General features: G+C 34.1%; 2 protein-coding genes across 5 annotated transcripts; both read left to right on the top strand.

Moving 5' to 3' along the window:
• Nucleotides 1-7,488: 7,488 nt before the first annotated feature.
• LOC100878208 (arrestin domain-containing protein 3-like) lies at nt 7,489-11,715 on the top strand. Its single transcript, XM_003699406.3, has 8 exons — nt 7,489-7,740; nt 8,199-8,354; nt 8,458-8,672; nt 9,130-9,321; nt 9,455-9,663; nt 10,191-10,399; nt 11,254-11,382; nt 11,456-11,715. Exons 1-8 carry the CDS (start codon nt 7,626-7,628, stop codon nt 11,470-11,472), a joined length of 1,242 nt encoding a protein of 413 aa, XP_003699454.2. The 5' UTR covers nt 7,489-7,625; the 3' UTR covers nt 11,473-11,715.
• Nucleotides 11,716-13,251: 1,536 nt separating this feature from the next.
• LOC105661977 (arrestin domain-containing protein 17-like) lies at nt 13,252-16,010 on the top strand. 4 transcript variants are annotated; one of them, XM_012281112.2, is made up of 7 exons: nt 13,252-13,495; nt 14,098-14,220; nt 14,351-14,565; nt 14,697-14,885; nt 14,996-15,204; nt 15,361-15,590; nt 15,659-16,010. In XM_012281112.2, the coding sequence occupies exons 1-7, from the start codon at nt 13,381-13,383 to the stop codon at nt 15,874-15,876; spliced, it is 1,299 nt and encodes a 432-aa protein (XP_012136502.2). In that variant the 5' UTR covers nt 13,252-13,380; the 3' UTR covers nt 15,877-16,010. The 4 variants fall into 4 exon arrangements, with proteins under 4 accessions (XP_012136502.2, XP_076389900.1, XP_012136508.2 ...); XM_076533785.1 differs by having other exon boundaries at nt 13,253-13,495; nt 15,361-15,576; nt 15,640-15,824; XM_012281118.2 differs by having other exon boundaries at nt 13,253-13,495; nt 15,640-15,761.
• Nucleotides 16,011-16,349: the final 339 nt, after the last annotated feature.

Below are 16,349 nucleotides of genomic sequence, written 5' to 3'. Positions count from 1 at the left end.
AAAAAGTATTTAGAGAAACATAAATAAATAAATTACTTACTTGAAATAAAAATCTGTAACAGACAAAAGTGATGAGACATATAAAACATTGAATTACTTACTTAGAATAAAAATCTGAAACAGACAAAAGTGATTAGACATATAAAACATTGAATTACTTACTTAAAATGTAAACCTGAAACAGACAAAAGTAATTAAGACATAAAATTGGTGGAGCAAGAAATGAAATCTCTCTTTATTCGAAACGAAACTCTTAAAAAATAAAAAATACAATTTTGAAAACCTCAACTCCGAAATAAAAAGACGGAAAGATTTAGAAACTTTAAAAAGTTGAAATAAAATCTCTTTAAAAACCTCAAATTTAAAATAAGAACCAATAGAGATTAAAAACTTGAAGACCGAATAAAAATGACGAGGTGATCCAAAAACTTTGATACTTGAAATAATATTCTCGCTTGAAATGAAAGAGAAACTGAAGCCAAAGCACAAGTATTAAAAACCAATGAAATAATAAAGTAAGAGAGAGAAAGAAATAAAATCTTGGAGACTTTGAAGCTAGAAATAAAGTCAGATAGAGTATTAATGGCCCTATCAGTGAGTACAGGATGCAGGACACACACCATTCACACACTCACGCATACTATAATACATTTTAAATATCCTACATGTACCTCTTATTCTAAAATTGCACTCGCAAATAAAACTTTTTAAAATAGCAAAGGGATATGAAAGAAAGTTGGAAGAACTTTCTTTTAAATTTGGGGAAATTGAGAAAAAATAACAAACTATTACTACAGTCTAATATGTAAATTAAAAAATTGTGAGAAAGACGAGTGCAAATTAGAATAAGAGGTACTTACAAAGTGCGCAAGCTTTTCGCCACAAATTGTGACGAAAAACCTGCGCCCGAGCCCACCCTTCCTCCCACAAGCTCGGAATCAATGTAAAACTAATGCATTAAACAGAACTTACCAAAAATTACATTCTAAAACAGATAAAAATTTGTTAACATAAAAATTTGAGAAGAGAGAACATAACTTACCAAGAATTAAATTCTGAAACAGACAAAAATTTATTAACATAGAAATTTGAGAGTAGAGAAGAATGTAAGAACTTACCAAGAATTAAATTCTGAAACAGACAAAATTTTATTAACATGGAAAATTGTGGGAGAGGAAGGAAAATTTTTCTTTATTTCATACAAGAATTTCAAAAAACAAAACGCAATGAAAATTGCGGATTTCAGAAGAGAGAACAACATAATTTACCAAAGAAGAATACTAAAACAGACAAAAATTAATTAACACAGAAATTTGAGAAGAAAGAATAAAACTTACCAAGAATTAAATTCTGAAACAGATAAAATTTTATTAAGATAGAAATTTTAGAAAAGAAACCAATGTAAGAACTTACCAAAAATTAAATTCTGAAACAGACAAAATTGTATTAACACAGAAAATTGTGGGAGAGGAAGGAAAATTTTTCTTTATTTCGTACAAGAATTTCAAAAAATACAAAACGCAATGAAAATTGCGGATTTGAGGAAACGACAAAATTTACCAAAGAAGAAATACTAAAACAGACAAAAATTTATTAACATAGAAATTTGAGAACAGAAAACAATGTATGAACTTACCAAAAATTAAATTCTGAAACAGACAAAAGTAATTAAGACAAATATAAATTATTTCATTACTTACATAAAGTAAAAATCTGAAACAGACAAAAGTAATTAAGACAAATATAAATTATTTCATTACTTACATAAAATAGAAAACCTGAAACAGACAAAAGTAATTAAGACAAATATAAATTATTTCATTACTTACTTAAAATAAAAATCTGAAACAGACAAAATTTGATTAGCCTATACAATTGTACGAAAAGAAGTGAAACGACACTATGGAGAAACAGAAAATTACAAATTTAAGATCAGATAACAATAAAACAATTTATACAAAATCAATTCCTGAAACAGAGAAAAATAATTAACATATAAAATTGGGAGATATTAAAATCGCGAAAGGATATAAAAATCTCGAAATAAAATCGCGAAGGGATATAAAAATTTCGAATTTCGTAATATAATCGCGAAGGGATACAAAAATCTCGAAATTTAATCGCGAAGGGATACAAAAATCTAATCTCGAAATTTAATAGCGGAGGGCATAAAAATCTCGAATCGCGAAGGGATATGCAAATCTCTAATCACAAAATTTAATCGCAAAGTTATACAAAAATCTCTAATCGCGAAATTTAATAGGGAGGACATAAAAATTTCGAATCGCGAAGGGACATAAAATCGCGAGGGGCTATGCTCGTAAAAATTCGAGCAAAACTTGACGATACATTTTGTATCGTTCAAAAAACACATGTAAAATACAAGAAAATAGCGAGCATAGTGACAAAATGACTGTCCATCTTAGAATCCTAAGATGGACAGCCATTAATAGTTCCCCTCTTCTTTGGCAACTTTTGCCGGGGCTCTTCGGCATATAGCCTCTTCTCTCTTCGGCATATCCTCACAAAAATCACTCGCGAATTTTTACGGTAACTCGGATATTCTTTGCTTTCAATTACATAAATTCTCAATTTCGCTATCAGTCTCCATAAACAGATATCAGACAATTTTATAAAAATAAAATTGCACTACTATCCATTTATTTCGATCGATAACAAAATCAAAATTTTATGTAATAGTTTGGTAAGAAAAATAATTACTCAAAATAAAAATACGACCAGCGATTCTCAGAATGCGCTGTCCGTAAAAGAATATCCGAGCAGAATATTTTATTTCACTGCACTTCACTTCACTTCACTGTACTTCATTTTTGCAGTCGGATCTAGAACCCGACTGCGACTTAAAACTAAAAGGCCTGGCCTGAACGAACAATCGAGTTCAAGAGAATATTAAATAAATTCATATTTAATATTTTTCTCTTCTCGATTTTTCGTGAACCCCCAGATGCAAGCATCTCACGTGTGAGAGAGGAGGAAAGAGAAACGTGAAAGCTTGCTCTGGCCCTACCTACTTAAAACTAACTCATTCACACCAGAAGTATGCTACCTGCCTGCCTATCGCTATATTTAAAAAATTGCAAAGTCCATTCTCACAAAAACACACTCCACGGTTCTCACACATACCACCCGGGTGCAAAAAAGCCTAATCCTAGGGAGTACGTCCCGGGACGTCTCCGACACCCGAGTTCAATACTACATTCACACTCTAAGTTCATACCTTTTTGCTGAAATCGATCGACAATCGACAGTGAACTTAACATATTTCATTTTCGTACTCTTTCGAATATTCAATGTAATATGCACATGTAATAATTTAAACTACTAATACAATTTTGTAACTTAATCAATTTATATAATTTTCAAATGACTCTACTTGCATTTTGTATGCATTTTCAAATGACTCGACTTGCATTTTGTATGCACTTTCAAATAGAATTTTGCAAAATTTAAAAAATAAATCTATAGTTTAATCGACACAAGGTCCACGACCTAACCACACACACACGTGTAACTTGTGTCGATAATTCACTGTCAATTTGTCGATCGCCAAACATCTTAAAACTAAACCGTGTCCACCTGCCCTAACTCATGCGAGTAGCAACTAAGCACGCGCATGAATTTAGAGCATAAAAATGAACACGGCCACATGTATTTTGACCTACCAGTTTTCTTCATGTGTGCTGAAAATCCTGAGCTAAAAACATGATTAGAAACATGCTAATAAAGTGTCTTCCAGCAAAAATTGACTCTAACTTTAAAAAACTTTCAAAAAGGAAATTGGAAGATCACTTTGCAAAAATCTAAGTGTATCGGTAGTTTCATTTTTAACAGATTTGTGATATCAAAGTATATTTCTAAATGACTCAAACATTCGTAAATAACTTTGATATCAAAATCTGTTTCTCGCGATACTTTCTTGTACATTTAATTAAAAAATTTTCACGCATACGTAAAAATTGAAAGTGACTCGATAATTATATAAAAATGACTCGACAACTACTGTGAAATCGGAGGGTCATCCGACTTCTATGTACTAATTTCAATTTTAAATTGAAAAGAAGTTAAAACGCGATGTACAAGAAAACCCTGACCTGAGCTAATAAATATAATAAACAGTTTGTACGAATTTTGCACGATCGTACAGTCGTGGTCACTATGCTCGCAAAATATAAAATACAACCAGTTCCCGTGTCGCTTCGGACCATTCGTCCTACGACATGATGGGAACCGGAGGAACCGTAAAGCATGCGACTCACCGATCGCTGACTTGCATCACTGCGATCACCTTGCAATTGGAACATGGTTGCTGCTTGGCTCGGAATTTCAGCTTGGCTTTGGATTTCAGCTTGGCTTTGGATTGCAGCTTGGCTGTTGATTGCAGCTTGGCTCAAGATTGATTGGTTCGATTGGTAGACGGAGGGTTAGGCAGGTAGAACCATAGGTCCACAAGAGAGGTCTCCTTTAAGCACACAAAAATCACAACGATTAATCAATTTGAATTTCGAATAGTGTTTGTTATTTTTCAATGTATCTACTGTACTTGTACAAGCATGCATTTTCAAATTTGTAACGTGTAAACAGATTGCAATAATCACAAGCAACTACACCAAAAAATTCGGAATGTTTGAAAAAATGTGTAGGTAACTGGTTTATAAAGCATGCAACACTAGTGAAAGTATACTAAAACACGTAGGTAACCACACCATTAAATGCATTGAAACATTTGTAGTAGTATGTCAAAACACATAGGTAACCACACTATTAAATGCATTAAAACATTTGTAGTAGTATGTCAAAACACATAGGTAACCACACCATTAAATGCATTAAAACATTTGTAATAGTATGTCAAAACACATAAGTAAGTACACCATTAAATGCATTAAAACATTTGTAGTAGTATGTCAAAACACATAGGTAACCACACCATCAAATGCACTAAATCAGTATAAGCAATATGTCAAAACACATAGGTAACAACACCATTAAATGCACTAAAACATTTGTAATAGTATGCCAAAACACATAAATAATTGCTTCATAAAACACCATAAGTAATGCATAATAGCATACACTATCACATGTAGTAACACATTAGCAATCACTTTGACACCCGTATAATCACACCATAAAGCAAGTTAAAATTTAAAAAAAAATGAAACTAAAAATACACTAAAACACGTAAATAATCACACCATAAAACACCATAAGTAATCCATAATAGCATGCACTATCACATGTAGTAACACATTAGCAATCACTATGACACCCGTAGAATTACACCATAAATCAAGTTAAAATTTAAAAAAAAAAATAAAAATAAAAATACACTAAAGCACTTAAATAATCACACCATAAAACACCATAAGTAATCCATAATAGCATGCACTATCACATGTAGTAACACATTAGCAATCACTATGACACCCGTATAATCACACCATAAATCAAGTTAAAATTTAAAAAAAAAATACACTAAAACACTTAAATAATCACACCATAAAACACCATAAGTAATCCATAATAGCATGCACTATCACATGTAGTAACACATTAGCAATCACTTTGACACACGTATAATTACACAATAAAATGCATTAATACACCCCCGCACATATTAAAAAAATCACGATAAAACACACTAAGCACAAGCACTAACACTTTAGGTAACACTGAGTTGATCAAACAATCGATTAAATAAATCCATGACTCGTACCGGTGAGTGTTGACGTGGTTGACCCGAACTCCTTGACAGATCCGACAAGACTGATCAGCTCACCTTCGGCAAGTACGAACGGTGTGTTATGATAGGTGACTTACGGCGACCAATTAGCGTAGGAATTTTTCGTGGACCAATCAGTGAGGCTGTATGCTACTCCTATTGGCTTACAATTGCTGCCATTAATTTGTTTAGAATTTTTCATTATGGTTTTTGGTATGGCTGTTAATATTTATTATTTTTATTAACTTTTACGCTTGAATGCGTCGATTTGTTAATTATTATAGTTTTAGGTGATATTCAGGAGTAATTGTAAATTGAAAATCCTTTTCATTTCTTTTCTATTTTTATTTTTTAATAATTGTTGTATACTTTAAAATTTCTTATTTTTATTAACTTTTCTGCTTGAATGCGTCGACTTGTTAATTATTATAATTTTATGTGATATTCAAGGAATATTTGTAAATTGCACATCCTTTTCATTTCTTTTTTATTTTTAATTTTTAATAATTGTTGCATACATTAAAATTTATTATTTTTATTAACTTTTCTGCTTGAATGCGTCGACTTGTTAATTATTATAATTTTATGTGATATTCAAGGAATATTTGTAAATTGCACATCCTCTTCATTTCTTTTTTATTTTTATTTTTTAATAATTGTTGTATACATTAAAATTTATTATTTTTATTAACTTTTCTGCTTGAATGCGTCGATTTGTTAATTATTATAGTTTTAGGTGATATTCAAGGAATATTTGTAAATTGCACATCCTCTTCATTTCTTTTTTATTTTTATTTTTTAATAATTGTTGCATACATTAAAATTTATTATTTTTATTAACTTTTACGCTTGAATGCGTCGACTTGTTAATTATTATAATTTTATGTGATATTCAAGGAATATTTGTAAATTGCACATCCTCTTCATTTCTTTTTTATTTTTATTTTTTAATAATTGTTGTATACATTAAAATTTATTATTTTTATTAACTTTTCTGCTTGAATGCGTCGACTTGTTAATTATTATAATTTTAGATGATATTCAAGGAATATTTGTAAATTGAAAATTCTTCTCATTTCTTTTTTATTTTTATTTTGCAATAATTGTTAGTTACATTATATACATTGAAATTTATTATTTTTAATAACTTTCACGCGATAATATATTCCAAATTTTTTTTTAATTACTACAGTATGTACTTATGCACGCATGTAACAAATTATTTTTTACATACATATCTTTTCAAAATGTTATTAACATTCCTTATCTCAATCAAATATTAAACATTAATCAAACCTTCAATATTCAATCTGTCACACAACAATGCTATTTATATTACAAACTAATGCCATTACTTAACATATTACAACCAAAGACAATTATCTAACAAATTTAATTATTCTAAACAATAAAAGCGAAGCTCTCTACTAAACTTTCTTCACAACTCAATACAAATACGATACTAGTGTTCCTTTTTAATTATCAACTAAAATGTCTTAATACATGTATTCAAAGTACCATTATATTTAAAGTCTACTCCCAAGGGGAGTCTACTCCCATTTTTTTTTTTTTTTTTTAAAGATTCTAATACATAGAAAACAGTGCACAGAAAGATGCAAATATTTCCATGAACGTACTGGTCGAACTGATAACATTGTGTATCTGATACGCATGTACACCCACCGATATCACCCACACCATATCAGCGAGTGACTAATTCACAGATCGATAGAAATATATTTCGCTGTCTTATCGACGATCATTCGTGGTTCGCGCGTTGCGTGTTAAACTGTTGCGCAAAGAGTATAAATATTCTTTTCCGGCATCTCCCCACTTTCAACTATTGCACTCAAGGAAGTTCAACGGTTAGTCTTCCTGCAACATGTCGTTGCAAACGTTTTTCATAATGTTCGACAAACCGAACGCCGTGTACGTCGCCGGTGAAACTGTCAGTGGAAAAATTGTGCTGCAACTTGGTCAAGAAAAGAAGGTCAGAGGTGTGTACAACGTGCGGAACAGTGATGAAGTTCGAACACTCGTAATACTCGAAACGCTTTGAGAGTTTCAACCTTGCGGAGTTATATTGTGTCTAAAATTAGTTCTATCCGGACAATGCTCGACTCGCTTTTTGTGACAGCGTGTTTATCATAGTTAGCAGTAGATAGCAGTGTGCATTTATCACAGACATAGTGCTTCAAATGTACCGTATCGTAAATAACTATGTTCTGCACTCGATAAAGATTTACTACTTCACCAGATTGACAGCGATAACTAATATCACAAAATATGTGAATGAACATGAATATTATTACCATAAATTTAAATTCTCTTAAAGTACTTTAAACTTGTGATATTTTAACACCGTTGTCAGTCACCATTATATAATACAAACAGGAAGATACGATCAGCGAACAAAGCAAAACAAGTTAAAGTATAGTAATTTAATAAATTACAGGATTGCTCTTGTCCGTCAGAGGAGAATCCCGCGTTCATTGGACGGAATCAAGGACCGTAAGGGACTCCAAAGGACACAGCACTACTCGTCACGACACTTACACCAATTCGGAAAAATATTTCAACTTTGAATTCAGCATCGTAGGCTCCTCGAGATGTAAGGACTACATGAAATAAAAATTATTCTTTCTCACTACACGATAACAAGCATACTCTTGTCTGACCGTTTCATTCAAATCTACTTTCGATAAAATTTTTAGCTGACTCACGAACGATCATTGCTGCGGGTTACTACGAATATCCCTTCAGATTCGAACTGCCGTACAATATACCCAGTAGTTTTGAGCATCAGTATGGGCATGTAAGGTACACCGTGAAGGCTGTGATCGACAGGCCGTGGAAGTTTGATCATGAGACCAAGCGTGCTTTCACTGTTGTTGCGACGCTGGATCTGAACGACTGTCGAGCGCAATGCGTAAGGAATATTTTACTGCTTTGAAATTCTAAAATTTCAAGATCTCGAAGTTTGTCAGTTCACAAATTCCATAAGTTCAAGGTTTCAAGCTTTTTAAGATTTTAAATCGTGACCAAAGTTCCACAGATACTGAATTCCTAAATTCTAGATTTGAGGGCTCCAAAATTCCAAAAGAATCCTTGAGTTGTTAAAATATCAGACTTTAAACATTTCTGAATCCTTATATTCCAAAGTCCCATAAAGTTCCTAACTTCCGAAACTCCGCAATTTGTAAATTGCAAAGGTCCCAGTCTGAAATACTCCATATTTCCTTCTGAATTTTTCCTCCTTCAAATGTACCTCCTCCTGAATTCTCCCTCTTCTCCTGAATTTTTCCTCTTCTCCTGAATTGTACCTCCTTCTCGATCCCCCAAAACAGAGAGAACCATACCTAAAAAAGTTCATATCTCTCCAACAGCTAGGAATCAACGACGACATCCACAACGAGTTCTACAACTGCTGTTGTTGCTGCAGTAACAGTTCAATGGACGTGCAGGTTCAACTGCCAGTTTCCGGGTACGTTCCAGGGCAAACGATAAACACATGGTGTAGCTATAACAATTGCTCGAGCAGTGTTCAAATAACAAAAATCTGCGTGAAACTCATGCGGGTAAGCGAAACGCAATCTCAAACAGCGAGATAAGCAGCGATAATAAAAATCACATAAGTAAACATAGATAGTATCGTTGATTTATTTTAATTCGTGTATAAATTCTCTAGATTATTATCAACAATTTTTACAGTTAATCTCGTTTTACTCGAGTTCGCCGAGTTCGAAGGTAAAGCGTGAGAGTAATGAAATTAAGTCGACAACGTACTCGGGACCCTTTACTAACCGTGGAGAGGCGGTGATGGACATTTTGGTACCACCTATACCACCGTCCAATTTGCAGTTTTGTAATATTATAGACTTGAAGTACACCTTGGCGGTCGTCGTTCACGTTTCTGGCTTGTAAGTGAATGTTATCGTTCTTTGAATTAGGAGATAAGCGGTAATATTGGAGGAAGTTATGAAATCGAGGTAGATGAGAGATTGTTTCTTTTTGGGTTTCGAGGTTTGAAAATTTGGGAAGGGGTTGAGAAGTGGACAGGAATTTAGAGATTATGGCATTTGGGGGAAAGTTAGGTATCTAGTATGAGGATCTAAAAATTTGAAGATACCGAAATTTAGAAATCTAAGAATTTTAGGGTAGAAAACTTGCAGTAGTAATTTACTCGACAAGATTAACTTAAAACTCGATAAGTTTTCCTCCATAAGATCATACATACAGGTATTACTGATACTGGTATCAGTGTAACCCCTGATGAAGCTAGCTGCAATGCTGGCGAAACGTTGGGAACTCGCTTGCTTTAGGACACGGCTTACACCCGAAAGCCTCAACAGTAATACCTGTATGACGCCGGGCCGTGAAAGCCTCAAATCTCTTATAAGATCATACAGTTACTGCAACAATCTGTTAATTCCGTCGGTCCATCTAGGCATCAGAAGATCGTGAAAGACTACGTTATATTGATTGGAACCACGCCATTATACATCGAACAAGGACCCTCAGCAATGCCAATGCCAACACTTAGGCCCTCAGCTCCTCTTGATGATCAAAAACCAAGAGCTTCTTCTTCGAGTACTGATCACCCTATCGGTTTTGTTCCTCCGGCCGAACCTAGCACTTCTAACAACTGGAATATACGTAAGAAACCTAATATTATTTATTTCGTACTTGTATATGTCGGAGACGGAGCGAGGGTGACGGAGCGAGGGTTGCGGACCGAAGGCGCGGACCGAGAATAACAACAGGGGGTAAATTCATTCATGCCGGATTATACGCGATAAGACGGGAGAACGGGACGGCGGTCATTCGAGGTTTATCTCTCAAGTGTGTAGGATATACTTTAACACTAAACCTACCGGCATACAATGCGTACTCAATTTGAAATTAAAAATGAAGTTAAAAATTAGATAAACAAACGATGAAACATAAATTAGTACACACATTTATTCTTTATCTTGATGAAAAGCAATTCTGATTTCAAGAAATGTACTTCAACAAAATGTATACCTTTTAATAAGAAACTTGTGGAGCGGTCATTTGACCGGCTTGGTAGTTTTAGTGTTAACAGAAATTCTTTGACGTTCTGAAAATAATTAAAGAGAGAGAAGTGGACAGGAGAGTTGGGGTTAATTATATCGAATCACTCGTTCTCCGACATATACTTATTTCATACAGTTTCATACTTGAATAAATTCTTGTGATTGAAACTAGAAATTCTAACGAAACAATTTAGTTCAGTAGACAATTATAGTAAGTATGGTTCAGTTCATGTATAGTAAGAATGTAGTAGTCACACTTCCGAATTGTTGATAATTCTAAACAAACTTCCAACAATTTTAACAACTCATAAGAACGATTTACTGATACCGTAGATCGCCATATTACCACTTTCCCTTTTACGTACACTCCCGCCATCTTTGGAGAAAGAGTCCATGCGTCACATTCGCGGAAAGTGATTTCATTGTTAATTACACTGATGCTTCTTTACCCAGCACCTCCATCTTACGAGGAATGTGTGTCAAAGGCTGATAACATTAAGGACTCCGACGAATCGAGTTACGTTATCGGTGCGAACGATCCCTTCGCACCTAGGTACCCTGTGTTCAATTACCCAGCACCCAGTAAGTTTATTTGCGTGTCTTATAAATCAAGAACATCTGCGTTCAGACCTTCACGAAATTATTTTTTTTTCAGGTATACATGGTCGATAAATAAAATGAAAGCTTCAAGTACATATTAACTTGAAGTTAATTAAAAATCTACCTCCAGATTTCTTTAGGATACAGTTTCCTGGTACTCATCTTTATACTTTCTATTTATGGAAATGTATTTAAGTAAACATTTATATATATTTAAGTAAACATTGATATATATTTAAGTAGACATTTATATATATTTAAGTAGACATTGATATATATTTAAGTAAACATTGATATATAAATATATATTTAAGTAAACATTTTTATTACCAATAAAACGAATTGTTTATAATTAAGATTCATTTATTTTGAGGTAAATCCAATGTCCTTCATCAGTAATCATCGTAGCATAATTATTACAGCCATACGAAGTAATATAAATGTAGTAAATAAATGATAGAAGACAGAAGTTAAAATTAAGAATTCCATTAAATGATTGTAACTCACTCATTATCGCTCCCTGGAAATTCACCCAAACTATGACTAATTCGTGAATTAATCGATATCAGAAGCATGTCTCGCCTTATCAAGCAACACATTTTAGTTTACTCATGGGAAACAGCTGCAGAAAGTAATCCAAATTAGGGTGTCAACAAAGGTCACTTCGTTGAAGAGACTAAAAGAAAATTACAATGACGAATAATTAACATTTTGTATGCAGAAGTGCATGTAACAAATTTAAAATTCTGAGGTAATTTGTAGGGTGCCTTTTACAAGATTTGACAACTTTGCAATTACGGAAAGGTGTTCACATATTTAGCAGAGATTAACCCATAAGCATGTCTGAGAAAGTGGAAACTCGACCATAATTGTAGAGTGAAGTCACATGGTTGCTAAGACTTACTGTATTTTCTTCAGCATGTCTTGTACAGTGGTCGAAAGGTAGCTCGCAGGCTGAAAATACGCAACAGCGATAAGTCAATGTTTATTCGGTATTACAAGTTATCTAACGAGGAGGAAATATATTATAAATGATTACAAGAAACGATTGCATGAAAAACATTGATATGTATATTAACACATTGACTGCCACACTGAAACAATTGAAAATTGCATCCAGTAATGTTTTAATTTTTAATAAATTCCACCAACCATTTTCACAATATCCTGTTACGTTTATTTTCCATATATCCATGAAATCAATGCGGAAAATGAATAAATTTTTAACAATACACATGTTACATCAATTTATAAACTTAAGTGTCATATATGTGTGACGTGGCAGTCAACGGGTTAAGTACATCACTGGATAATATGTATATATACATATTAAGTACATCACTGGACAATATGTATACAATATCAATGAAATCTAAGGACATACTAATGAATCAATGCAATAGATTCCACAAATATTTGCAATAGATAATGACCTGCTTTAGCGACACAATTAATTGCACCTATAGTGGTCCTTGACAGACAGTGCCGATGTCAAGTTCCTTCATGCCCTAAGTTATATCACGTTTCCATTAAAATTACAATACAGAATTAAATTACAAAAGGACGATAGATCATTTCATCAGTGTACTGAATCTAATAATCGTGTATATGAATCGTATTTAGTTTTAACGTAGAAGGGTTAAAAACAGGGTGCGCCGACACACCTATCGATTATCTTTTGGCCAGTAGCCAAAGTGCGTGGACGATAACATTTGAAGGTCCAGCGACAATGCCCAAGGTTACTACGCAAGAGTACCACACGCAAAATGGCGGGAAATCAGCAGAAGGTGAATGAATCACGTAGAAACGACATCAGCGCTCCAAGTGATCAATGGTATTAAAATAAGCTCGAGTTCGGAAGAGAGGACTTACGGCGCCAGCTACTCGTCTTAAAAAACTATTCGCATTTTTCTTATTTGGATCCTCCCCACTTTCACGACTGTATCGTCGCCAGGACCGGGAGTGCAGTCGCAGCGCGCGATGTCGCTGAAAATGTTTCGCATTAAGTTCGATCATCCACAAAGACCGTACACAACCGGTGAAAAAGTTACTGGAACAATATTACTGAATAATACTGAGGACATAGTAACTACAGGTGAGTACTGTCATGGTTTTAAAATGTGTTTGGGACACGTGAGTTATGTTCTGAAAGTTATTGAAGTCTGAACATTTTCAAAGTTCCAGTTTATAGTAATTCGGGATTTACTTAATTACTGACTGATTTAATTAAACAATTACTAATTAAAGTTCTAAATCTCCGAGTGAACGATTCACACACGAGTCAACAATTTAGAGTTGAAACTTTTGAATATTCAAATCTCCCGGAATTCGCATGAGACGAATATTTAAATTTCCCGGAATTTTTTCGAATATTAGAGTCATTTGAATTGATCGAATATCTGAATGGTAGATGTACATTCATCTTTGATAAAACATTCCACAACTGAACACTTTGTATCCAAAAGAAACGTTTCCTGTTTCTTGTTTTCGGTCTGCTTTCATCGTTGATTTTGCATACAAGGAAAAGAATCGACGTGTGTTTGTCGACCATGTGCCGGGTGCTCGAAATGCGTAGTAAACACTTGCGGGCGGTTTATGTCAGAACAACAACGCTTTTCAAGATTCAATCTTCAATATTCAATGATTAAAACACGTATAATTGAAATGATTAATTTATTCGTGTCTAACAAATTGTAGGACTGTATTTGTACGTGGAGGGTTGGTGCCAGACTTTCGGCTCAAGGCAGCGAACGAGAAATCCGGGGTTCAATTCGGAGAACCATCTGAGCGAAAAGTATGAGATCATAGTTCCCAAGGAATGTAAGTAGCAAACACTAATTGCAAATTTTATTCTAAGGTAATCGCATCGTAAAAATAATACAATAAAGTTAAATGTGCTAAATTAAGAATAAATGAATAATCCACGATGTAACAAGTGTCAATTTTTTAGCCGACACGCAACTGACACTGTGTGCGGGGTATTATGAGTATCCCTTCGATTTCACACTGCCCACCTGCATACCCAGCAGCATCGAGCATAAACGTGGATACATAAGGTACACGGCGAAAGCTGTAATAAATATACCGTGTGAACCCGATCAGGAGACCGAGTGTACGTTCAATGTCGTTTCTCCTTTGGATTTGAACGAGTACCGAGAAAAATGCGTGAGTAAATTGTATTCACTCCCTTTGACTAAGGATAAGTAATATCTAGAGAGAAACTCCTTAGTCTAAGGGAGACTCTGTAGAGATCAATTGTTAATGCAAATGTTCAAATGATCATACTTCTGTTACAGTCACCAATCGACGAAGAAATAATCCATACACTGCGCGACGCCTGTTTCTTTAAACCGAGAGAGCTGACTCTACGTATCAGAGTACCTCTGTCCGGGTTCACTCCAGGACAATCGATTTTCATAACAGTTGACCATGATAATAAATCGAAAGAAACATTCATCGAGAAGATCACAGCAAAACTGCTACGAGTAAGGTTTCTTGCAATTGTAATATTACAATATACATCGAGACAAGTCTCGTGATTACTAAATAAGCAGAGATGCTTTCTTCAATTCGTTCTTTTTGTGTTTCTTCACAGGAGGTCACATTCTATATAAGCTTGCTAGGCAACAGAAGAGCAGTTGATACTTCGAAAATCAAATCGACTCTAGTCATGGGACGTTTACCTAAATGCGGACAAAGCATTCTGCAACTTATGGTGCCAGATTTACCACCGTCATACTTACAGCACTGCAAGACCATAAGCGTGGAATACATATTAGCCATCACCATTCATCTGTCAGACCTGTAAGTAGTCTAAATTCGATAATCAAAAATAAATCGAGGTGCTGTTTAACGCTGCTGGAGGCTTCGAAGTGTATCTCCTCCAAAAAGATATTTGCTATATGACTGCGGTTGACTTCGAACAGATAATAAATTGTGATTATTTATCCGTAAAATTAGGAGATGTAACATTCGCAAGAAGTATCCTATAATGATCGGAACAAAACCGCTAATCGTTAACCAAGAAAATTCGACACCGATACCAATGCCATATGATTCAGCTACCACAGCACCTGATGGAGTATTTCCAACTGCTCCACCTGGCAGTCCATCGCCTACGAGTGAAACCACCCCACTTAATGCGGATAGGTCTAACGATACCTTGCCAGTGACAAAGTATCAACTTCCAGGTTTATAATTTCAAAACAGTACGAAATAAATTAAAAAATTGATTAATAGTGTAATGATTTGTATGCAGGTGACCATTGCTTGACACGGAGGTCCAGCGATATCGGATTTGCATTGCCACCCGTTGCATCGTCTGTTACGTCACCACAACACAGTGAAGTGCCTGATCTCCAAGTAGAATGGGTTTTATATCCAATTATTACATTTATATACATCGTGGTACCACTCATGGCAATTATGCGCGTTGGATTACTGCTTCTAGCATTTATACGAATGATACTATTTTGATAGAACTTTATTTTTATTAACACAAATGTATTAAATTAAATCATTCAATTTACAAAGTTGTTAAATATATCTCTTTTCGTACGATTAGAAGAGAATAAAATTGTGACAATAAAAAATGACATTGTGTAATCTTATGGATTGCACAAAATTCTTTTATTTACCTTTCTTGAACAATAAAGAATTTCCAGACGAAATGTCACGTGACTCTTCCAATTTTGCATATAAAATTCAAAATACTAACTCATAAATATGTTTTTCTTTAGAATTAAGACATGTCGATATCGTGCATGTCTATAAAAGATCCAGGCGAACGAGGAAAAAGCACATCTTTCCTGGAACGTAAACAGACTGGTATTTTGATAATACGCACACATAGGTGCGTTCATACAATACGTATCTTCTCATCCAGACGATCCATGACTAATTCATGAATTAATAAATAGAACTTCGAGGTCATGGCGACAATTATTGCA

Source organism: Megachile rotundata, chromosome 7 (assembly GCF_050947335.1).
Source record: "Megachile rotundata isolate GNS110a chromosome 7, iyMegRotu1, whole genome shotgun sequence".
Lineage (NCBI taxonomy): Eukaryota > Metazoa > Arthropoda > Insecta > Hymenoptera > Megachilidae > Megachile > Megachile rotundata.
Note: the sequence above shows the minus strand (reverse complement) of the source record. Positions and strands in the feature narration are given on the sequence as shown.